We start from the raw sequence: 24,482 nt of genomic DNA on the forward strand, positions 1-24,482 counted from the left end.
AAGATAAAAGCAATGACAGAGCCATGCAAAAAAAACAGAAGAGGCGAAGAATCGCAGCCCCAGATACCTCTGAGGGTGCTACAAACGTTGTGCTTTGCAGCCTCTCAAAGTGCTGCAGAAGGGTTGGTTTGCTGAGTTTGAATAGGATGCCTCACCCTTCTCATGAGCAAAGTGTAGCCGTTCCCACACTTCCTTCGTAGAAAGCACTGACACTGCACTGTTAACTCCAGTTAACAGCAAGCGCTTTTGCCAGGCTCCACCAAAACATGTACAGCTCAGTTGTGTGTCCTTCCCCAAGCTCCAGCAGGTTTATCCCAAGTCCTTTGAGCTCTGCTTTACAGGACACAGGCTTGGTGGGGTGCCCTGCTGTACAAATGACCTCTCCTGGGCAGCCCAACATTCACACCACCAGGAATACGATCTTGGAGTGAAGTTGTTGTGACAGACACCTGCTAATTCCTCCTGTGCCCTGAGATGGCCCCATATCCACAATATGGTCTTAAAACCTTTCCTCTGCTTACAGAGCTTTTTAATGGCTCTGAACTGAGACTGATGGGATCCAGCATGGGGAACAATTAAGTGCTGGACCACAGCAAGGCACACTGAGGGCGTCCCTTCAAAAATGCACTATGGATGCAGGGAAAAGCAGCTGTAACATTTAATATTTTCTCTCACTTTGTGGGTATGGGGAGAGGAGAATGGTCAGAAGCCAGGCGATGTGAGGCCAGCATCCCTCATGCAAGCACAAAGCCAACAGTTTCTAACCTATCTGGCAAAGGATAGAGTAATCAATGTCCTGGAGGGGGGAAAGGGGAAAATACCTGATACTCAGCCCAAAAAAGAGGCAGTTTTTCCAGCAATGGGCTGTGTATGTGGATGAAGGGCAGGGAATAGAACAGTTTTGGTCCCAGCTGCTGAACAAGGCAGGATGGGACATGCCATGCACCGTCATGCCTTCCCACGCCGCTGGCTTCCCCTGTGCCCTCGCACAGCCACTGCTCTCACCCGGGATTCATGCAGGAAACGTGGGTGAGAAGTTCCCCGAGAGCAGACACGATCCTGCTGCGGGCTCTCACGGGGGCACCCAGGCACCCGCCGTGCTCCGGGTGCCGCGTTGACTCAGCGTGTGGTGCCGGGGATGTCCCATGGCATCTGCAGGAAATTCAAACTGAGGGTGGAGGTGTGTGGCTCAGCGCAAGGGCAGCGGCTTTGATGAGCTCTGCAGGAGAAAAACACCTCTAGGAAGGATTACTCTGAACTTTTGGAGGGGAGGGACCGCCACGGTCCTTGGTAGCATCCCTTTTAGTATAACACAGGGCACAGCTTCCACTCCGCGTCCATGGATATGAGCTCTGGGACTGCAGCTTTTGGAGAAGGTGCATCTTTTGGAAGAGATTCCTCCATGTTCATACAGGGACCTCTGAGCTCTCCCCTGCATCAATTCTTCCAGCACACAAACACACATATTCTGCTGGAAGCAAACGCTCCTCTTCTAACTTGCCTTTGCTTTAACTTCCAGCCATTGCAGCTGCTGTTTTCTTTTCTCTGCTGAATTCGTGATCCTAACCCAATAAAAACCCCATATATCTTGTGTTTGCTACAAAAAAATTTCACTTCATTAATCTAAACCCCTCTGGCTCTACTGTCACAAAGTACTGCGTGGAGAAAAGAAAGCTGCTTTGACACTGCTGCTTTGGAGAGCTCGGTTACTCAAACGCTGAAGTCAGAAGAGCAAAATGTTCCTTCCTTTCCCGCCACCTCCACCAGCGTGTCACAAGAGTGAGCAAAGAGGGAGCAAAAATCCTCTTACAATGCCCCATCTACGTGCTGTGTCAGTCCCCCAGAAAGAACTCCTGTTGTCATTAGCCCTTGGTATTTTTGGTATTTGGCACAATACAGGGAGGCTGGGGGCATCATTGTGCAGAACAATCTGCAGCTCCCGGTTCGGCTCTGGCTTTGCCTGGAGATGTTGAGATGTTTTGGGATGGTGCTGCCCAGCACCTACTGGCATCGGTGAGGGCTGCTGCTTTGAACCAAATGAAGCTTCTGTGACCAACCCAGCGCTGAAATGCACCTGCAAACTGCAGAGGCCACTTATTTTGGTGTGTTCTGCAATTAAATGGAAAACAAAATCCTAACTTTCCTCAAGGTAGAAGTCAGTTTTATCGATAACAAAATGATCCCTTCACCCGTCTCTACCAAAGAATTTGCTGTAGAGAAATAACCTGGATTTCTAAAGTCAAGGGATGCGTAAGAAAAATCATAGTAAGAGTGGAAGTTAGAGAATCTGACTGTGGGAACTCCATAGAAACAGCCACAGATGAGCTCACTAAAAAGGTTGTGTAGTGCTGTTTATTCTGGAGGATTGAAGTGACCCCCCCCCCAGTTATTTGAATTTATGAACATTTTAGGGCAAACTTGGGGCTCTCATGCTGGGGTTTTGCTGTTGTCATTTCTCCTTCTTGGTAGTTAGTTACTTTCGATCAAAACAGTGACAGCAGGTATGGAAAAAAACACTCCAGCTTTATCAAATGGTCCAAATGAGTTTGCTATAATCAGCGAGTGGTGTAATTCTGTACAGAATATTAATTGCACTATTGGCCCCCTTCCAGCTCGGCTCTTTACAGCTCCATTTAAATGCTATTTGCTCTGATCTAATACTAGTTATGGATGTTACTGGACCTTTTTTGCCGTTAACTGCATGAGGCAGAAGGGCTGTTCCTTTCAACACATAGATCATTCAGTGCACGGAACACTTCTTATTTCGAAGCCCAAGTATAACATTTTATCATGTAATGAATCTGAAATTTGCTTGGATAGAGCTCAGTCCTACACCATAGAAGTCTGTGAGTATTTAATGAGAGCTAAACAAGGCCTGCATTGATATGATTTATGGAGTTGTTGTTTATTCGCTAAAGGCTTCTTTACGAGACTTATATCACCATGTTAATTACTTTAACTATGTCCATCTCCTCTCCAATAATAAAAATATACGTATGAACTGTAATGAAATACCACCCTTGAGCACACAGGGCCAGAAAAATCATTCATGCTGCAACTATAGCAACTGCTAAAATAGCAAAGCACACTGATTTCTGACATGAACCTGTTCCTAATGTCCAAAGACACTGTGTGCCGCGAGCTTTATATACCAGCTCCCAAAATATCCGAATCCTGATAGGATGAGAAAATACTGTCATGTTCTTGCACCAGGCCAATTACAAAGCTGTAGTTCCTGTGCCGGTAAAGATGTTTCCTGTTGATAACACAAAAGGACAACATAGCACTTAGCTGCTAATGTTATCTGGGACCCTTGTGACCTCTTGGAAACTTTAACAATTGTAGAGTTCACAACACGTAGAAGCCTCTGTCTTGTGCTTTTGTTTTAATAAATAAGCAAGAAAGAAAATAAACACTCGTTCCATGTGCTCGCTATTGGTCAGGGAGTAGTTAGAGGTGGCTGGAACGTAGATGAGAGCTCAGCTCTGTTAGCAAAGGGTTCCTACCTCTGTTGTGGTGCAGCACTGGACTGATAAGTCCTTTTCTAAACAAATAGAGTGAAAAGGTGGACTTTTACACGGTGATATTTTCTTTTGTCAATTTAAACATATTCCTTTTCAACTTTACAGACTGGGGTTTTTACGTTGGAAGATGAAAAAGCAGATTTCATTTGTTTATAACATTGGCATTTCTAAACAGGCCTCATTCATATCCTTTCCCCCAAGCTCTTTCTCCAGCTTTCATACAGAAGACTCTTCAGACTCTTCCTGCCTGTGTAGCTTTGTCCCATCTCCTTGGCTGGACCACAGCAGTCACTGGTACACAGCCTGGAATGCAGCACTCCTGCAGCTTTCAGGAAGAACTTGCTGAAAATACAAAACTGCACCTGGATTTGGGTATTATATTACCTCTTAACTGGCTATTTCTGACCCACACTTGAGATATCCTACTCGACACCCAGTGGGTATTTGCCAGCCCATTCACAAAGCCCTTATGGCAAAACCTCCTAAATCTTGATACAAGAAGAAACTCAGTACTTGTGCCTGCTCCTGGACTTTATGGGATTCTTAAATCCTTCATTCCTTGCTGGTGCAGGAATATGCTAACACTCACCAGAACATAGGTAGCAGAACCAGCAGCTTCTATAAGCCCTGTAACTAAGGCTTAAAGTAGAAAAACCCAGAGTGAGATCTGTCCTCTTTCCAAGCTGGAGCACAGGCTTGAACCTGGTTACCCAACAGTGCAACCCTGAGCCTGCCGGAAAGGAATCCCTCTGTGGAGCCTTCCATGGGATCCCACAGGCACAGCAAGGACTTGTAACCCACTGGCTTGAAGATTCATAACTAACACCTTTATGGATTTAGCCAAGTTGGCCCAATTTCACCAAGACATGCCTTCTATCCTTCAAAATCTGTGCTGCAACAACCACGCTGCTTCAGATGGTCTAAAAGTCTCAAATGAGGTCTAGAACGCTCCTTATGAAGGACAGAAAAGAGATTTTTTTAAATAGAAAAAACATTTTTAAAGCCTTATAACTGACTATTTGGGCGTTAGTTGTGTGCTAAGGGTGAGTCCTTTCAATGCTGCTTGAAACACCCCATCTGCTCTTCATCTCTACCTGCCCAACTGGAAGAGCAGAGAGAAAACTAGTCAGCGTTTTTCCTTGCTCAATTGTTATTCCTGCTGGAAAGAGGCAGAACTTCTTGCGATGGTTTCCTTTGAGCAGTGCTTATTCACAGCAAGTCACAGTGGGAGAGGGTGGGAGGCAGAGTTCATTCATTTTTGTAGCATAACATCGAGCAGATTGTGTTTGGATTTCACTGGATATTTGTTGTTTTACGTTTCTTTGCTTTATATTGGAGAAGGGCCTGCAACAAAACTTTGATCCAAGGTACAAATCCACAGCCAAGATTTGAACTAAGCCTACAAAACTTTCTCCAGGACGGGCCCTAGCCCGGCACGCTGACTTTGGGAGCGCCTTGTTCTTCACGTTGCTGAGCAGTTGATTCAGGCCTGTTTCTGCTTATTTATTTGACCATCAGCCTGCAAATGAACTTGGAGGCTCCAAGTTCTAGCCCAGCTTTTTTTTCAGAATAACCCAGAGTAATTCCACCTACGGCAAAATGAAGTTGCATCTGTGCAATGCTGCAGCTGCCCGGGCAGTCGATGAGACCAGAATGAGCCTTCAGAGATGCTCACAGCTTGAAGGGGGAAGAATGAGAGGTCAGACGGCTAAGCTGGGCAAAATCCTTGGTATTAAACTCTAAATTATCCAAATCCTCTGATTCAACCAGTCTGAAACAACCACAGAGCAGCAGAACTGGGAAAAGTTGATTTAATCTTCCCATGCGATGCCATTGCTTTTGCAGGGCTCTCAATGATCTCAGTTTCAGGTGTCTGTTTGCACCAAGTTCCTAATAAAACAGTTCTTCACTTTCAGGAGAACACAGAAGATGAGTTGAGCTGCAACTCCCATCTTTAAAAAACATATTCTGTTTTTCTGTTTAGGAACTGGGGCGCAAGGCCCAGAGCTGGATGTGCTGCTGCCCGGAGCCATGGTCATGTTGTGAAGATCCCACACCCAGAGCTGGCCACGATCTGCACACAGACCCCGTGGTGCCAAAGCCAAAGACATCAAAGGTACAGCCCAGCTCACCGGCCCCGGGAAGGGAGGAAATACAGAAGGACCCAAAGACTTTACCTAATGCACTAATGACACAGTGGAATAACTCCAAAAGGGAACCTCCTGCATCTAAGTACAGCGAGAGATGTGACTAACTGCGCTTGCACAAACGCTGAGTCAAGACAACATACCCCAGCTACAAGAGAAACAAGTTTAATCTGTGCATAGAGAGGGCAGGACGTGTAGAACATTCCAGGCTGCACAAAATGCAGTGGAAAAGAAGGGTTTACGATCGTTTGTGATTTCAGTACAACTTCTCCTGAACATAAATGACATTGTTGTATAATTAATTACCATAGCAATGCAGATTATTCATCTTGTGCCTTAACTTTGCTCTCTCACGCTATTTTCTGCAAGGCCATCAACCCTCGTGGTGCCAGGGCTGCTGAAATTACAAACAGCAGTGGGTGTCAACCACAGAGGGGAAAAAGAGCGCTGAACGAATTGCAACACACTGCACTTGGCACCAGATAAAGCTAGAAATGCCAAGCCCATTTCTTGTCAGAGAATGTAAAGTCAGAAATAAACAGGTGCAGCCTCTCAACCCAAGACAAACCCACTATAGACTAAAGTCTTACTGTCTCTTTTTATGTGTAAGAATGTTTTATAGACAAAACCAGCTCGGATTAGAGTCGGGAAGCAAATATAAGCAGTGCAATCAGTACACATCCATAAAGGATGGCAATAACAAAGAGTAGAAACATTTAAGAGAACACCAATTAAAATCTCCCCAGTGGGAAGACAGATGTGGAATGAAGCTTTTCTTTGACACCCACTTTATTTGACTGGGAGGCAGGTTCTGGCTTCTTTTATCGAGACAAAGAGTTTTCTCTAGAGATAATCGAATAGGGGGAAAAAAAGGGGAAAAGATGCTCTCCCACACATGTATCAAACAGGAGCCTTCAGACCAGCTGAGCCTTAACTTGTGACCCAGCAAGGTCTTGACCAATGCACAACAAACAACAAGTAGCTGCTTCAGTGGCAATGCAGAGCAGCTCATCCCTCCCTTTGAGTAACAGAAAGAAAAGCATTGAGAGAACTGTCAAACTACACAGAGAAGTTACTGAACTCCAATCATCACACTGCATAAGCCTAAAAACCAAATCATTTTAGATAGGGTTTTTTTTCAGAGGCATTAAAATAGCTGTACTGTCCAAATGAAGAGACACACTTAGTACACAGTTTGCACGACTCTGGTCATTAACACACACAGTGAGCTCCGAATGCCACCTACTGGTAGAACTGGCCGTGAAGGGAACAAAAAAAAAGGAGAGAGTTTATTGCAAACTTTCATTCTAAGAAAGCCAAGAGATCAGATACACATACACACTACTACAGGAAGTAACACTACATATTTACTGCAGTGGGGAGCGCCGTTGACGCACCTTGAGGGACACTTATCTAATCAGCTAGCAATTAAACAATGAGTAGATGAGGTTAGCCTTGCATGCCAAGAAAGGAAGAGAGGGAATGCTTCCTGCTGTCGAAATATTCTGAGCCAGCAGTCTGTGTTAGGATAGAGAAGGGAAACACACTTAAGCTCACTGAGGAGAAAACCAGCCTGCTTCCCAGGTATCACACCAAGACTGCAGAGAATGTTTAAACATCAGGCTTAGGAACAGACATGTGGTTTCAGAGCCACTTAAGTTTAGTCTTTCCATATCCCAAATTCCAGGTAACACAGCTATGAAACCACGTGGAGCTGAAAACACAGATGAGACACTTCACTGCTTACCTGAATTGTGCAAATCGTCTTTTAGAAGTATTTTGTATTAGGCACTTAGCTGTAAGGTAGCAGCAGACCATCAACCTTACATTTTTCCATACTAGGCAGAGAACATAAGGCACCAAGAGAGGGAAGATTTAGCAGCTGCTCCAAGAACAAAACTTACAAAGGATAAACAAGTTACTCCTTGAATAAGAGCCAGAGATGCTGTATTGTTCTAGCACCGAGTTTCTGTCTTTCTGCCTAAGTACACAGAGACCCAACGTTTCAACAAGGAATGGATGAAGAGGTAGGGGTTTATTTTGCTTTCTGAAATAGAGGGTGATAACAAGCACTAGTTTTATCGCCCCCAGGAAGATTTGGTAGAGAACAACAGAAAAGCAAAGGCTTTGCCAGTATTTGGTACACAAATCAGGAAGAGGAATACTTTTACGAAGTCAGTTCCACTTATCCAGGCCTCATATCAGAATAGCTGAGGGTACTTGAAGATTAGAGGCTACAATCTGAAGTACAACTGACTCAAAGCAGAGCTTTTGCCCTTTATTACTTCGTGGACAAGCATGGCTGATGCCTCATCACTGAAACAGAAATATGAGAAAACACTGTCCTGGTCTGCAAGATACAACAGGAAAACAAACAGGGATCAAGAGTCCCATTTTACAGACAAGTAATAAAAGCGAACACTTCGAAGAAAAACAGTCATCAGAAAATGATTTGTCCACCAGTTACAGTTTTAATATAAAAATGTTCAGTCCAGTCATAAGCTTCATTGTTCAAATGAAAATGAGTGGTGGAACCAAAATCTTGAGGATGATTTCATTTGTTTCAACATCGAGCTCGTGGGGTGACAAATACACTAACCTTACTGCAGAATACACACATCCACACCTACCATTGCCTAACTCGTATTGCCTCGGTACTGCCAGAGATCAGCCCTTTCTGAGGCAGATCTTCCTCTAATGTCACAGCAGCTACACTGCAAGCGAATTTAATTGGGTTTTTTTTTTTTGCTAACAGTATATACTGTATACCCAGGTATATCTATATATAAGGTCTACAAGGATTTAGTGGGGACAATGACTGAAATGTCTTCTCAATCTGGTGGGAGAGTCAAGGACTTGTCACCAGAGTGGTGTGGAGAACCTTGCGCACAGTGTAGTACATCACGTTTGCAGACATATGTTTAGATTCTGCTGGTTTAAGTTTAGCATCTGTCAGGAGTACTAAATTCAAACCAAAGCATTCTAAAAATTGCTTATAAAGAAAAATACTGATAACCATCATCATTTTTCTGGAAAAAAACCCCAAAAATTAAATCAAAATAACTATGTACACCCATGCCAATCTTAGCTTCTCAGAATACAAAATGAAACGGCATGTAAAAAAAACATAATACCTTTAAGTATAACATTCTGAACTGTAATCCATTTGCCAGGAAGCTATAATTCTAGTTGCTTACAAATGGAAAAGACTGAGACAGAAAGCATCTCCCTTAGGACAAATAAATTCTAGCAAGCTATACCAAAAAAGGGAAATATTCACCCTAAATTAACACAAAGGCAAGCTGGAAGAAAGATGGCAACTGTATTTTTATCAGCCTCTTCATCAACAACAATCAATTTTCTGGAAGAGGTTGGAGTATGTTACTATCATCTGGAAAAACAATAGTAAAGACCCAATCTTCCTACCAAATGTCATCACCTCCAAAAGGGTTTTGATCTTTCTTTCAATAATCGATCTAAGGTCTTACGCCTACTTATTACAGTTTGGAACTTGTTTTACAAATAGAAATTAAAATAAAGCAAAAACTAGTCAATTGGCAGAGGGTTTCCATGCCCTAGGGGTAGCACAGGGTTGAAATTTTCAGTCTGCATTCTGACTAACTCAAACTAGCAATCATTATGCTTCTACAGAGATGTTCCCATAGACATTTACTTCTGTGATCCCTTGTTCTCAGTTAACTTAGTCTTTAACAAACTCATATTTTCATTTCCAAACCCTTCACTTGAAGTTGTTCTGTCAGACCAATTGGTTTGAAACCATGCAAAAAAGAGCAAACAGTTATTGTGGATTTCACATAGTTTCAACTCATATCCCATTAATTTTTATAAGTTAACAGAGCTTTGAATGAGTTAAGGCACCCATATGCCCAGAAAAAAATAAATACCTTGGGCTAAATACAACTAAGTGTTCAGCAGTCATTTTAATTGCACAATTGTCTCCCTAATTTGTAGCATAACCCTGTCAATGTCTTTTGAGATCCTAAGATATGAATACTAGAAACTTTGTGGATGTAACAGACAAGGCATTGACAAGACATTCTCAAGGTCTGTTCTGTATTCCTGGCTCCTCAAGGTAACTGCTACTCAGAATTAGCATTTAGCAGCAAGATCAGCATGTTCTAAGAATGAAATAAATATTCACACAATCAATACTAATGGTTCAAATGCTCAAACACATTATTGAAAACAGTAAATTTCCAATCTCTGTCCTGCCAATCCAAGATTGCAGAAACAAGACCCTTGGCAACAACATTCACAGCTCTCAGTACCACAGAAGCTTCTGCAAACAAATTCTAGGCCTGAAGTTTTGTTCTCTGTGGTGCTTGCGAGGGGTTTTACTGCGTTCGAAGCTGGTAGTCTGTAAAGGGGAAAAAACCCAAAAGTGGTTTAGTAAATCATTTCAGTAAAGCAGATGAGCAAATGGGGATGAAAAGATGCGAAACAAACCCATAACTTTGCTTAGAATGGCCATGATAATGAGCTCTAAAGTGATTAAGGTAATTGCAGGCAGAAAAAGCCAACCCCCCCTCATCACAACTTTTACTTGCTAACAATCTAGTATCTTCTAGTAGACAGTGTCTTATATACATCTTGAAGCTGGCAGAATAGTATGTATGAGTGATTTCTTTTTAAATTTACATTCCAAAAATCTCACCAAATCTCAGCTTAATTACAAAATACTGAACAATCCCATTGGGCCTTTCATTAAGACACCAAAAAAGATGACTGGAAAAAGCAGCAAACCTTAATCTGTGTCTAAACCATATAGTTTAATACTTAGGAATATGAGCAAACTGCGTTTGTGTGTTTCTATTTGGAGGCGTATGCTGGAGAAACAAAATATGCAAGTTGGAGATGCCTACAAGTGTATTGCCTTCTGGTGTCCTCAATATAAGGAGGACATGGAGCAGCTGGAGCAAGTCCAGAGGAGGCCATGAGGATAAGGGGGCTGGAGCACCTCCTGTATTAAGACAGGCTGAGAAAATTGGGGCTGTGCAGCCTGGAGAAGAGAAGCTGCGTGGAGACCTCAGAGCAGCTTCCAGTGTCTGAAGGGGGCTACAAGGATGCTGGAGAGGGACTCTTCATCAAGGACTGTAGTGATAGGACAAGGGGTGATGGATTCAAACTACAACAGGGGAAGTTCAGGTTAGATATAAGGAAGAAGTTCTTCTCTGTGAGGGTGCTGAGGCGCTGGAGCAGGTTTACCCAAAGAGGTGGTAGATGCTCTATCCCTGGCAGTGTTCAAGGCCAGGGTGGACAGAGCCTTGGGTGACACAGTCTAGTGTGAGGTGTCCCTGCCCATGGCAGGGGTGTTGGAACTGAGTGATTTTAAAGTCCTTTCTAACCCAAACCATTCTGCAATTCTATGATTCTACTTACCTCCATTCTGGGTAATATAACGAACCCACGGGAGAGCCTGATAGCCACTCTTCTCAATTATCTTTAAGTAGCGAACCTAGAAACAAAAGTATGTTAAAAAGAAATAAAGTCTCCCATGTCAGCCAAGCAGCATTCAGCAAAGAAGATAAAAATGAGATTTTTGGGGGGGTCAAAAATATGGTGTATGGATAACATTGAACAGGAATCATCAAGAAGATGAGAAAAACTTGTGCATGAAGAGCCTAAAAATACTGATCAGTATTTCTATTTTCAGCTACTAACCTGGATTCCTGAAGTGGTGAAATATGGAATCTCAAACTTTACACTTATGGGAGGTTTTCCTTCCTTATCTTCAGCTTCGACACTTGGAAGTCCAAAGTGAGCTCTCATCAAGTATTCTTTCCCACCCTAGCCAAAAGGGACAGATTTTTTTCTTGAAACAAAAAATACAACACACTTGCAACGATACAAGTGGTATATTCTTAATGTCAAATCGCTGAGCTCCACCACCCTTTCAGCTCTTCTCTAGGGCTTAAAAGCAAGCACTTGTTTTTATTTAAAAAATGTGTGGGTTTTTTTGAGATTCAGATAAAATTAGGACCAGCCTGAGGCATAAATCGTTTTCTTCCAGCCTCATACTCAAATGAAAACAATGCTGCTGCCCTTTCTGACTAAATAGTGACAGACAGCTGTACCACCACTCCATTAACATTTGAAAGAGCTCATGCTCATGGAACCACCCAAGAAGCACAGTCTGACAAACTAAAACAGCTGCTGCTAAACCTAGGCCAAGGGATTACACCATCCACAGACCTGGCTCAAAAATCTGCTCTCTAACCACGTTCTGAAAAAATATCCCAGTTAAACTAATATAAACAGCAGTATCTTAAACATCTATTAGCAAGTTCCAATCCTTCAGCCAAGGGAGAAAAGGAAGAAGCCAGTACTACTAGATACTATTAGAATCTGCTTCTAATAGGCAGTCTGAACATGCATAAAATATGAATGTTAATTAATTATTACACTATCAAGCAATAAGACTAAAAATAAGACTTACTGGAAAAGACTTAATGGACCAGACAATTTCACTGTTCTCTGGAACCCATTTGACACTTCCAACAGTGGTTTTAAACTTTGGCGAGTCCGCATCGTTTGGAACTGGAATGTGAATCTCCACATTGTTGGCAGTTGATCTACGTTTAAATTGACTTTTTGCCTAAAGAAATGTAAAAACTAAATCAGAAAAGCAGCCCTCTAAATATTTCCATTATGCTAGTGAGTGCAGAGAGCTGAGAAACACAATTCCCCTCTGTCCCAACCTACATAGTGGGGAACAGAACTGTAACACACACTTACTAATGAAGTTAGAAATGCCCATGCTGCTGGTCAAGCTTTGAGAACAAATGAAAGACTGAAATTAGCCATAATTATTTTAGAACTGCTGACCTTGATCATGTACTCGATGCGGCTGTGGGAATGTTTTTCAATCACAGACTCAATCCAGATGAGTGGTTTTACCTAATGGGGGGAAAAAAACCCCATTTAACAGCTGTAGGTTTTCCTTTGATGTGGTCATTCAAATGTTGTTTCCCCAAAAAGCTACACTCAACATGTGAACCCCACAGAAAACAAAGTCTGGTGCTTGTAATGATAAACAGGTTGTGGTTTTATTAAAAATAAAATTACACAAATGAGCAAGCATTGATATGCCAAGGACCAAGTGTTACAAGAATTACAGGCTTAAAAATGTATGTCTCAGATAAATCCCTAACAACAAACACTTGCATTCCAAAACATTTGATATTGTAACACTAGGGACTGAGCTGTGCCAAACCCTAAACAGAACTCTTACTAAAAAAATACTAAACTTTTCATTTGTCTCCTGTCGTATTATAGATTTTGATTTTTTTCCTGTTCTGGAAGGAAAACTCTCCTTATCACTGTGGCTACTATACTCTAATAAAATAAAATGACAAAAGTGCTGTTGCGATCAAGCCTGGTTGTCCTGGGTTCAGCTGTAGCACTTTTCTCCTTCTTAGTAGCTGGTGCAGTGCTGTGGTTTTGACTTTAGTCTGAGAACAAAACCACCGGTGTGTTATCAGCATTGTTCTCAGACTAAAGTCGAAAACACAGCACTGCACCAGCTACTAAGGAGAAAAATAACTGCTACAGCTGAACCAAGGACACCGGTGAATTGCTACACTGACACTTCATCATGGAGTTAGCTTAAAAAGTCACCACAGGAATGGTACTTCAGGAAGAGTTTCAACAGTAGTTGAAAATATAGAGGCTTATTGCCAAGTTACCTCCAAACTCATTCTTCCTCCAAAGAGAGCAAGCACAAAGCTTTATTAACAGTTGATTTGAAAACTACTGTGCTGCCTAGATTTTAAGGAAAAAAAAAAGTAATTAAGGGAAAGCTATTAGCAATGCTGCCTACAATCTGAACTGTTATCATGGAAAAAGCAAACATCCAGACTCACGTGGGTATTGAGGCGATACGACATGAGCTCAAACTCTCCATCAGGTGGAATGAAAGAAATTGTCCTGTCGTTCTCAAAGCGAGAGAGACGAACGCACTGGTGAAACTTCACATCTTCCAGTTCTACCGATTTACTTTTGCCACCTAGAAATAAATACACATTTCAAGGTGCTACACGGCTGATGTCCAAAGTCTCATCAGTGCCAGCCACACAGCAAAGCTTTTGTCTGCTGACATTCCTCCCTTTTAGCCAGCATGTTCGTTAGCTTGCTAGAGCATTTTAGGACTGCAGAAGTCCCAATGAAAAAAGGGATGAGGAAACCAAGATGGTTACCACACATTGCCATGGTATTCCATCTTTGCCTGACAGTGTCACACAAGACCTAATGTGGTTTTCTACACTGAAAAAGGGAGTATTTCTATCATCTTCAAATAAATCCTTTCAGCTGAACCCCAAGCATCCCAAAACCCAAGACTTCAGACAGCATCTTTCATGGTTATTGAGGTGTCACTGGAATACTCACGGCCTGTATTATCAAAGAGAACTTTGTCATTTAAACCCAGGCGCAGCTCTGGCATTCCCGAGAGGAAGACTCGCATTTTAATGGATCCAACTATCTCACTCCGTAATACATTTCCATTGGCACTGACCTGAAGTAAAACAAAAAGAAAGGTGAGACTGCTCTGATGGGATACATTGCGGCATGAAGCACTCCCACCCCATCCCCATGTCCCAAGTCTTCTAGGATGTCTTTCTGCTGAGAAATTAATCCAGCAGGTTAGAATTAGATCAGGGAGGTGATGAGCACAGACAAAGGAGGAAAGGACAGATCAGAAATCAGCAATTCAGGTTACATAGAAGGAAGAAATTCTTTACTGTGAGGGTGGTGAGACACTGGCACAGGTTGCCCAGAGAAGTGGTAAATGCTCCATCCCTGGCAGTGTTCAAGGTTGGACAGAGCCTTGGGCTACATGGTCTAGACTGAGGAGACCCTGCCCAGAGCAGGGGGGTTGGAACTAGATGATCTTAAGGTCCTTTCCAACCCAAACCATTCTATGGTTCTATAATGCATACAAGTAAAGCATTGTTTGTCTACTGGATGTCCTTATGGGCACTTGGGTCTTAACGACTGATGTTGGTTTGAGCAGCACAGGCCACTAGCCACAGTCAACCTGATTTTTTATTGCACCTTGCAGGTTTTGAGACAGTAAGCCACTTTCAGCACTTCCTATTATGATTTTCATTCAAAGTTAAAATAAAAGGTACCCACCAAAAGATTAACTGACTCTATAACATCCAGGAACACCTCATTTTTCCTGTATTTTATCCCTTCTGATCTCCATGACACAGCATTGGTAACAGTGGCAGGTGGACGTGGAGCTCCAGTTTCAAGTTTGTGGCCTTCCTGAGTGATGTACCTTTACACATAATTGGCATGAAAAAAGTGAACATTAATTCTTTTGCTAACTAGACCAAGCCAAAGCATTTGTTTGCATGTAGAAGGATGCTCAAAACTTTCCAAGAAGTCTGTCACTGTAAAAGACACAGAATGATACTTACTCTTGTAAAATTTTACTATCAGTGGTTTGTGGGTAACCAAAATCCATAAGCTCATCTAACAACTCATAAATAATAACAAAATTATCCCTAATGCTCTCTTCTTCCAACTCCTTGAAATATTCAGAAAAAACCTGAAACAAAATGACAGGAGGGAGGGGAAGGAAGAGGATGTTATCTGAGGGAAGTACAGCACATTCCAAATGTATTCTTGCATCTAAAGTAACAAGTCTTAAAAAGCCCCAAACCAAACCCCACCATTCACAAACAGCATTCTATTCAGCAGATTTAGCCTCAGGAAATCCACCTCCGTTAAAAGAGAGTTAGAGAATCCTAAAAGCAACTCTAACTATCACGAAAAATATTTATTTTGGAGAAAATATTTTTCACACCAGGTACAGATGAACCAAACATAGGAACTACATGATACGCCACTACTCATGCATCAAGTTCACAATTCTCCTCCATGTTCTCAGGCCTTGTGCAACTACTTACAGCACTGGGTCACATCCTTTGCCTACTCAGCTACAAAATATCAATTCCTTTACTATAGGAAGATAGTTCTACAAAATAACCAAATATAAAGTAAAAAATGCTATTACCATAGAGTTCTTTATCAACGTGAAAGCTCTACGCACTTATATTCAGATTGAACCGAAAAGAAGCCAGAGGTTACTTTGGAGATTTCATACTCACCTGAACTACTTTATATAAAAATGAAAACACCAGTGACACACAAGCATTTTTCTTAGAGGTTGCAACAACTGATAAAGGATGTTCAGGAAAATGCATTCAGAGTCACCACTCAAAAAAAAAGTTTAATAAATGCCTTTAGGAAATTAGAATTAGCAAAGAAAGAAAAAAACCCTCCTAAGAGTTAACTAATTCACAGCACCTCTGGTCTAACAAGATACGAAGATAAACCTTTGGGAAATAATTTATTAGAGTAAAATTAATATAAACACTTTTCTGCACCCTGTGCTGCTGGTGCACATTACACTATGTAAAGCATAAACCAACTTTATTTAATAAAGCCTCTTTATGTTACTTCACCCATTCTCCAGCTTTGCATTTAGACACAAACAACAAAAATATAGTAGCAGCACTCTGCATCCCAGCATGCAGGAGTTAGCTGCAGTATAAAGGATACGATATAAGTTGTTATGTTTAATCCACATAAAACGAACTCCTCCATGTGCTAGAATGGGAGAAAGTGTCCCCTCCTCTTCCTTTTCCATAAGGATTGGCATAAAATGCTCCACCTCTGACATGTCCACATCTCCGCGGTAATTCCGACAGATGAGAACCTATAAAGAGAGCAACAAAGTCCTCACCCTCTTTTTTCTCTCGCATGAGATGACGTTACCACACAAGGCCAACGTGCAAATATTTGGAAGGCCTCTTTAAGTAACTTTCATTTCACTCCAGCCATGCACAAACACAAAAACACCGATCAGAATGTGACTCCTTTCACTGCAGTCACGTATTAATGTTTTTCGTTATTCTTCACCTACTGATGCACGAGCCCTAATAACGCCTTTACGACGGGGAAACAAGCCAACTCCTCTGAGACAAACTACCTCCAATTAGGGCAGAGATTAATAACCCCGGGGGTGCCCAAGCTCGCACCTCAGCTATCCGCAGCCGCCTCCCTCCGCACCTGGAGCCGAGACACAGGCCACGACGCCCCCGCTACAGCAAGAGCCCTCATTGCCACATGCAGCTGGGCTGGCAGCAAGGAGGTGCCGCAGAGGGGAGCGCGGCTCCCGCAGCCCCCAGCGAGGCCAGGGCACGCTCCGGGCCCCTCAGCACCGCCCCCCCGGGGCGAAGGAGGCCGCTCCTCCGCCGCTATCGCCTCGCAGAGCCGCGGCCGGGCCTCACCTTCCCCTTCAGGTCCAGCACGTAGACGGCGCTGGCCGACATCGCCCCACCGCCGCCCACCCGGGCCGCCGTGTCGCCCGGCCGCACACACACCGAGTTCCGCTTCCGGCAGGAAGCGGCGCAACGAGACGCGGCTGCTGCGCGGACGGGTGTGCGCAGGGAACCGCGGAGGAACATATTGACTCCCCAAACCCGGACGCAAAATAGTGCCGGGGGTGTCTTTTCAACCCCATGGTGGTGAAAACAGCACCGGGATAAGACGGGAGAGTTTGTCCAGGCTGAGGTGGGGCTCTGGGCAGCAAGAGCAGAGGGTTGATGTTCATATTCAAGAACAATATTCAGGTTTAAGAGGGATGTTGGGTTTTTAATCGAGGTACATGTCATCTCTCAAAGGCAGGAAGGGTTATAAAGGCAAGCAAGGCACTACAAAAACTCCACGCGCAAACTCTTCCCCTCGTTTATAAGTAAGTCAGCACCAATAAAAGGATGACAGTGGCATTTTAATAGTGACATTGAAGTTACATGTTACAGCAGACTCTCCACCCCTGAAAGGCCTCTAGATAAAAAGAAACTACACAATTCCTCTCTCTTGCAAGAGAAACTTATGCTATGAGAGATGCCAGACTCTTGATGTCCAAAAAAACCTGTATCAAATAAATAAAGGAACACTTCCCAGCTGGCTCACAGCAATCAATTTTGGCCTTAATCTTGCTGTAAGCACTAAAAACCCCCAACCCCTCTGCACCTTCATAAATCAGAGCTCATCAGCCAAGGAGAGACTTGGTTAAGTATTCGGTTTCAAAACCCAAACCAATGAAATAGAAGTACAAATCCATAAACATTCGGGAGATATATAAAACAGTCAGTACGGAGAATACACACATTTACATGGCAACCCTGTTTAACACAAACAACATACACCCCCTGATCCAAAGCCTTGAGAAGCACCCCATTCACTTTGTCCAGCTGACTTTGGGAATGTCGTAGTGCTCAGTCAGAGTATCCAAGTGCCTGTTGAAGTCCTAAGGGGAGAGAAAGAGGAAGAAAATGTTTAATACTTGGTGCTCACACCACCACAAAGCCCCCGGCCTCCCCGCTTCTGTGTTTCACGGAGGCAAAACAGCTCCCCCCGTCCAACAAGCCTGAGTAAACCAGGATAATTCCGCTCACCTCCACTCTCTGCTTATGGGTTTTGGATGCTTTCTTCAGGATCCTCTCCATTTGCTGCAGAAACGAGAGAGCCCAGTTACCACCAGCACCCACAGCCCCTCAGGGGCCGCCTCGGAGGGTCCCAACTGGGGTTTTTAAAGCCTTACCCGCTTCTCCTGCATCTTCTCGTAGGCCACCTGCGCTGGGGTGCGCTTGTCCAGGCCGCGCTTCTTCTCCTCCTCCTGCTTCTTGCTGCTCACGATCTGCTCCAGGATCTGGGCCTTCTCCTTTGCCTTCTTTTTCTTCTTCCTGCGGGCAGAGGGCGGTCACCGCACAACCTCGGCTGCCCACCCGGTGCCCCCCAGGCCCGTTTCCCCCCTGGTTACTCACCGCTTGCCGGCCCCCAGCCCCGCTCCGCTGCCCTTCAGCCGCAGCGGCCCCCGCTGCACCGCCTCATAGTCCGCCATGGCTCTCCCGCCGCACCACGGCGCCCCCTGGCGGGCGGCATTGTTACCACGGCAACGGCGCGTCCGTCCCCCCCTCCCCGGCTCCAGCCGTGAGGGAAGAGCCGACACCGCCCTGAGGGGGGACACCGGAGCCCCGGGATGTGCCGGGATCAAACCAGCCCCACACACTGTGTGTCCCGCCGAACAGCGCCGTTCCCAGTGGGTTTTGCTGGTTTTTATTGGGGCTGTGCAGCCTGGAGAAGAGAAGCTGCGTGGAGACCTCGGAGCAGCTTCCAGTGTGTGAAGGGGGCTACAAGGGTGCCAGAGGGAAGCTCTTCATCAGGGGCTGTAGCGATAGGACAAGGGGGAATGGGTTGAAGCTTAAACAGGGGAGATTTAGGCGAGATATAAGGCAGAAGTTCTTCCCTGTGAGGGTGCTGAGGCGCTGGCACAGGGTGCCCAGAGTAGTGGTGAATGCTCCATCCCTGGCAGTGTTCAAGGCCAGGTTGGACACAGGGGCTTGGAGCAACCTGCTCTAGTGGAAGCTGTCCCTGCCCGTGGCAGGGGGTTGGAGGTGGAGGAGCTTTAAGGTCCCTTCAACCCAAACCACTCCATGATTTTATGACTCTATTTGAAGGCACACCAATGCTTGAGGCCAGCTTTCCTTCACTGAGGGGAGCAGGATGCTGGACACAGTAACGATGCCCAAGAAATGAAGGTGATCAATAAATAAAGGCAGCCTGCCACGAGCTGTGGTTGTGCAGCCGACTTTTCCTCTGCCCCTTGTTGTTCATATTTCATACAGCCCGTAACATCACATGTCTGTTCACATGTATGAACTCTGTAGTCACACGTATGTTCAGTGTAGAGGACATTTATGTATCACTATGTATGTATGCATGTCACGCTAATAATCATTAATGAGTGGTAATGTATATCAGCAGATAATGCAGAATAAAGGGACTGGACATCATAGATACTACCTCCAGCACAAACTACTATTAGCATTAGCGTACAATGTGTATTACAGGGAAAAGTGAGAAGGAAAGGGTGAGGGGTTACCATCACTGTTACAAATTCCTAATATTTGGTGTTAATTCTTAAAGAAGACAGACACGACTGACACTTTTCGGTTAATTTACCACATGTGAAGGAATGAAAAAAGCGTGAGCCATGAAGTCTACCTGCTGCTTCAAAGACACAAACCAGCTGCTATTACTTGTTTGGGTAAATACTGTAACATGAGTCTTCCCTGTGCACACCGGAGACAAGGGAGTGATGCTGGATAAGAGCCTTGAGTAGCCAGACTAAAGATTTGATGAAATGCTCCTATTATGATACTTTACAGCCTGCGGAATAGAGAAGCTGGTTACTTGATCCTCTGCTGTACCTGAACCTCATTGTTGCAGCTTTTAATAACTGAATATCCAGACCGCCTATAAAGGTGCCTCTGAGGAAAGAATGATGGGACTAGAATTAGCATTCAGAACTAGAAATGGGCAACAAGCAAACTGTTTTCACTCAAGAGCAACTGGATGCATATCAGGTATAAAACAAACTAAATGGCTGTTTGGACAGAACATTGAATAATGGGAAAGTTTTGTTTTTAAACAATCTCTTTTAAAAACTATTTGTTAGGAGTACTAAATTACAGCAAAGATTTTACTAACATAGTTTGATTCTTACATCAAGAAGAAGAGTTATAAAATGCTCCTAATTATGTGCCAAAAAGAAAAAGCTTTAATATTTGGCCACATATATTACAATATAACTTCATTTAAGTTGCCATATGGGAAAAGTTTGGGTTAGTGCGTGCTAAATACTGGCATTACATGTTGCATCTTTTCTTATTTCATAGGACTGCACATTCTTTACAAGGAAAGAAATTCTGAGGTGAGTCTTGTATATGCATTTTGTGGGTAAAGGACAGAGATTGCTACAAAGAGAAGTTATGTATAGGGCGAGGTATTTAAAAATAATTTTAAAATGGATTTACACAAATTCGAAGTGATACCTTTGGGAAGTCTGAGCATTTTTGTTGCCTTTTTGTGTACAAACCCTCTGTTATCTATCCTAAACTGAGCCAGAATTCTAAATTTTGCATTAAGGTACCAGTCTCTCTTTAGTTAACAGAGATAAATGTAAAAAATTATATTAATGCCTCCTTTGCCAGCGACATCCACATTCCTTTCACCTTGTTTTATGACGGATGCTTCAAAGCATACTGTTATTCTTCAGAATACTTTGCCTGGTTTATGAAAACATTAATGATTGTGTCAAATTTTCTTCATATCTTCTTAGAAATAATTATACTGATATTCTAAGATGCATTTTCCCTAAAGCCTTCAGGCACCTCATCAAACACTCCATTTAATCTCTGTTCAAAGGATCTGATAAAGACAGGCTCAGTATTCTCTTCATGTAAGACAGAGAATCTTCACTGAAAACCTGAACTTGTTCTCCTCTCATTGAAAATACTTGCTCAGATAAGTAACATCCACAATATTGAAGTTGCATTTGCCATGCTTAACCATTTGGTTTACCAACAGAAAGGGAAGTGTTCAGTTTCTGCATCTCTCAAGATGTCACCACACAGTTTTTGCTAATTTAGCCGAAGGTGACAACCTTGTACAGAGCATGTCCCTCTTTAGAACCTGCGTGTCTGTGTATGAATTCTAGACAGGATAAAATATGAATGGTTCTGTAATAACTGAAATCTAAACCTGTCATCTTTCCACACCGTAAATAGATGCCAGACCCATAACTGTGTCATAAAACATTTATTATTGATAAGGATCCCGTTTAAAATTCTGCCCGATTGTTTTGTTGGTAATGGCTGTTACCAACAGCTTACTCCTTACTCCAGCACGAGAACTAAAGGAAATAGCATCCTGAAAAAGTCTTGGATAAATTAAAATTCTTACACACATTTTCTGTCTTTTGAACCTGAGCTCTATGGAAAAACAGAAAGATACTCAGGGTGGATAGAATCCTGCTAGAGTTAGTCCCAGATGTCTCTTCCTGCCCAGGGCTTTAGGCATTCAAGGTTTTATTCTGCTACTTAAACTGAATCTTTCATGTTTCAGTTATTATGCCCATTATTTTTGGTCACATTCACTGTGAACTTGGAAAACAAATCCCTTTTGCCTTGCCACAAGCATTTCTGTGTTTGGAAACTGATTAGGCGGACCTGCATGTGGAAGGTCTTGTGCCTTGTTATCATAAACACAGACATCTAACTACACCCAGTAGTAAAGTAGAAGTACATCTGAAACTTTGTAAAAATCTGGTTTCAGATACACGGTATTCAGTTGTTTGGCTGCCTGACCTGGGTAAGCATTTTCACCTTTTTGTTTTGTGACTATGAAAGGCTTTGGATTTTTCACCAGCTCAAATAGGTTGTTCTTTTTAATACTCTCTTGCACCGACAACTACAGATTGTGTATGTTATTTAGTGACTGATATTGATGTAGTAAAGGATGCAAAGTGTGAAGAGCGAGATGGAAAAGGCAGTTCTGGAAAAAGACACATTGGTTTTGGAGATCTAAAGAACTTGTTCCCTAAACAAATCTTTCTTTCTATTGCAGACTGTTTTACAGGTACCGAGATCTAGCCCCACAGCTAGTTCCACTCGACTACACACATAAACCAGACGTGACACTTCCCTATGAACTCATTGGCAGCATGCCAGAGCTGAAGGTACACAACTGGAATCAAGTGACACATTTCAGTTTAATCTAACCCTTTTTTAATAATTCATCCACTACTAATTGCTGGGAGGCTGAAATACAAATAAATTTTGGCTATTGAAGTCAAAAGGCTTTCTGGAAGCTTCTAGTGATTCCTGAAAACACCCTGAAATTGCATAAAGGTTAAAGAAGCCTGCAGCTGTGTCTACCTCTGGCGTATTAGACAAGAACAGAACAGCAGAAAAGGGAGCACTTGCCAAAAAGAGGTTACAGCAAAAATAATCTCGCTCCAGTTGTCTTATCTGCAGTGAAATAAATGCTGGTAAAGATGACCTTCCCCTGCTCCTGTGTTCTGTTTTCCAGGACAACCCATTCCGCCAGCGGATAGCAGAGGTTTTCTCAGAGGATGGAGATGGCAACATGACTTTAGATAATTTTTTGGACATGTTTTCAGTGCTGAGTGAAATGGCTCCCAGAGACTTGAAAGCTTATTATGCTTTTAAAATTTATGGTGAGTGAGACATGCATAAAAAGTAAACTTTTGGGGAAATCCTGCAGCTTCAGGTAGGGATGCAAAACATTCATTTAGTCACTGTAATGACTGCTAGTTAGACATGTTTTAATACAGCCTTTCATTTCATTGCATTTGAATGCCTCTTCTCTCTCCTAAAAACTTCTGGTCATCTTTACCCTTTTGTCTCTTCTTTCTTTGGGATTAGGGTTTATTACAAAATTTACAACCTGAAATTATCTGCAGTTTTCAAGAGCTGATAAACGTTTGAGAAATACTTGTGTCTGAGGGACTGCTTGGAAAAGTGCAGCACAAGGGATCTGGCTGCCCATAAATAATCTGTTGGGTGGTTTTGGTGTGGGAAGCACACTTCCAGCAGCTTGCTCCAAGGACAAATTTAAAGGTTGTTTTTGTTTTTCTTCTTCTTTTTCCAGTTACTTTCCTTATAATCAGCTAAAGCCAAACAATATATCAAACAACAACCAACAGCTTTTTCTTACCATTTAAACTGTGCATGATTCAGCCAAGATCTTAAAGAAGTGAAGCCCCACCAAAACTGCACAGCCTGTTCTCTTCCTTTAACTTACTATTTCTTGCTTTTAGTCCAGTACTAGTGCTTTCCTAGAATCATTTAATTATGGCTAGGCTATGTTTAGCCATTAAACTATTCACAACTGTTCCCCTTATGTATGATAGGGGCGAATTATTCCAGGATTTTTATTTTTGTATTTCATTTTTATACAAGCAAATACAGATAAGAATTTCTGATTTGAAATTTCTCCTCGTAAATACATCATGCCCTGGGAACCAAACCTTTCCTGTTAGGTCTTGGCAGTCAACCGTGTCAAAGGGCTGAGTTTTGCCACTTTGAATTCCTTTTGTTTCCTTTGCCAGATTTTAACAACGATGACTACATATGCAAATCTGATCTAGAGAAAACAGTCAACAAATTAACCCGAAATGAACTTACCCCAGAAGAAGTGAGCCTTGTATGTGAAAAGGTGATTTATGAAGCTGATGCGGACAATGATGGCAAGCTGTCTCTGGAAGACTTCCAGCATATGATAATACGGGCTCCAGATTTCCTTAGGTAATATTTGCTTTGCATTTCTAACACAAGATTGATCTTATTTTTTTGGTCAGAAGTCTCTACAGTGTGTGTTTTATGTCTCCTCAGCCATTGCAGATCCCTGACAGTAGTAGTAGAGCTGTCCACTGCAAAGACTGGGAAAAACAGATGCTTGAAAAAGTGGGGAGGCTTCTTGACTTGCTTTTGGAACCTCTGATATATTTTGGACACAAATAAAAAAGTCCTGAACTTAAAATGTTAGTTTTAGCTCTTAGGCTCCATTGAGAAGTATATGAGATGATGCCTGACAGAGTCTTAATGTGGTTTCTGACACACAACTTGCACAAAGCAGCAGTCAAATGTTGCATTTATTTAATGTACAAAGACAGGTTCCAATTTATAGGATTAATTGTAGTGAATCCTTTTAATAGATCGATGATAAGTGATCATTACTTCCTCTTTTTTTAATAGCACATTTCACATTCGAATCTGAATCCAGTGAAACACGCAGAGGGAAGCACTTCTTGAACCTTCAACAACTACTACTTCACCTGAGATTACTGTCCATGAGGGAGCAAAAGGAGAGGAGCAAAGAGGACAGTTTCTGGTAACTGAACCAGTCAGAG

General features: G+C 42.8%; 3 protein-coding genes across 3 annotated transcripts; 1 reads left to right on the forward strand and 2 right to left on the reverse strand.

The window, feature by feature from the left end:
* Nucleotides 1-8,119: 8,119 nt before the first annotated feature.
* On the reverse strand, nt 8,120-17,114 carry AP1M1 (adaptor related protein complex 1 subunit mu 1). The gene is made up of 12 exons (XM_030509819.2): nt 16,993-17,114; nt 16,262-16,418; nt 15,808-15,875; nt 15,115-15,245; nt 14,825-14,972; nt 14,078-14,204; nt 13,555-13,697; nt 12,518-12,589; nt 12,129-12,287; nt 11,354-11,479; nt 11,072-11,147; nt 8,120-10,049 (listed from the first exon to the last, which is right to left on the reverse strand). The coding sequence occupies exons 1-12, from the start codon at nt 17,032-17,034 to the stop codon at nt 10,027-10,029; spliced, it is 1,272 nt and encodes a 423-aa protein (XP_030365679.1). The 5' UTR covers nt 17,035-17,114; the 3' UTR covers nt 8,120-10,026.
* Nucleotides 17,115-17,335: 221 nt separating this feature from the next.
* On the reverse strand, nt 17,336-18,652 carry FAM32A (family with sequence similarity 32 member A). The gene is made up of 4 exons (XM_030509820.1): nt 18,532-18,652; nt 18,309-18,450; nt 18,163-18,216; nt 17,336-18,014 (listed from the first exon to the last, which is right to left on the reverse strand). Exons 1-4 carry the CDS (start codon nt 18,606-18,608, stop codon nt 17,946-17,948), a joined length of 342 nt encoding a protein of 113 aa, XP_030365680.1. The 5' UTR covers nt 18,609-18,652; the 3' UTR covers nt 17,336-17,945.
* Nucleotides 18,653-19,655: 1,003 nt separating this feature from the next.
* CIB3 (calcium and integrin binding family member 3) lies at nt 19,656-24,412 on the forward strand. The gene is made up of 6 exons (XM_030509824.1): nt 19,656-20,133; nt 20,446-20,480; nt 22,175-22,286; nt 22,640-22,787; nt 23,682-23,877; nt 24,328-24,412. The coding sequence occupies exons 1-6, from the start codon at nt 20,083-20,085 to the stop codon at nt 24,347-24,349; spliced, it is 564 nt and encodes a 187-aa protein (XP_030365684.1). The 5' UTR covers nt 19,656-20,082; the 3' UTR covers nt 24,350-24,412.
* The last annotated feature ends 70 nt before the right edge of the window (nt 24,413-24,482 follow it).

The sequence above is a fragment of the Strigops habroptila genome, chromosome 20 (assembly GCF_004027225.2).
Source record: "Strigops habroptila isolate Jane chromosome 20, bStrHab1.2.pri, whole genome shotgun sequence".
Lineage (NCBI taxonomy): Eukaryota > Metazoa > Chordata > Aves > Psittaciformes > Psittacidae > Strigops > Strigops habroptila.

Coding starts and splice junctions, on each gene's coding strand:
- AP1M1 (XM_030509819.2), bottom strand. CDS start 17,034: ATGTCGGCCAGCGCCGTCTACGTGCTGGACCTGAAGGGGAAG. Junction 11,148..11,353: donor TCACCACTTCAGGAATCCAG/GTTAGTAGCTGA, acceptor TTTTGTTTCTAG/GTTCGCTACTTAAAGATAAT. Junction 10,050..11,071: donor TTATATTACCCAGAATGGAG/GTAAGTAGAATC, acceptor TCCCCTTTACAG/ACTACCAGCTTCGAACGCAG.
- FAM32A (XM_030509820.1), bottom strand. CDS start 18,608: ATGGCGGACTATGAGGCGGTGCAGCGGGGGCCGCTGCGGCTGAAGGGC. Junction 18,451..18,531: donor GGGCTGGGGGCCGGCAAGCG/GTGAGTAACCAG, acceptor CTCTGCCCGCAG/GAAGAAGAAAAAGAAGGCAA. Junction 18,015..18,162: donor CCCATAAGCAGAGAGTGGAG/GTGAGCGGAATT, acceptor CTCTCCCCTTAG/GACTTCAACAGGCACTTGGA.
- CIB3 (XM_030509824.1), top strand. CDS start 20,083: ATGGGCAACAAGCAAACTGTTTTCACTCAAGAGCAACTGGATGCATAT. Junction 22,287..22,639: donor GCAGCATGCCAGAGCTGAAG/GTACACAACTGG, acceptor TCTGTTTTCCAG/GACAACCCATTCCGCCAGCG. Junction 22,788..23,681: donor TTATGCTTTTAAAATTTATG/GTGAGTGAGACA, acceptor TTCCTTTGCCAG/ATTTTAACAACGATGACTAC.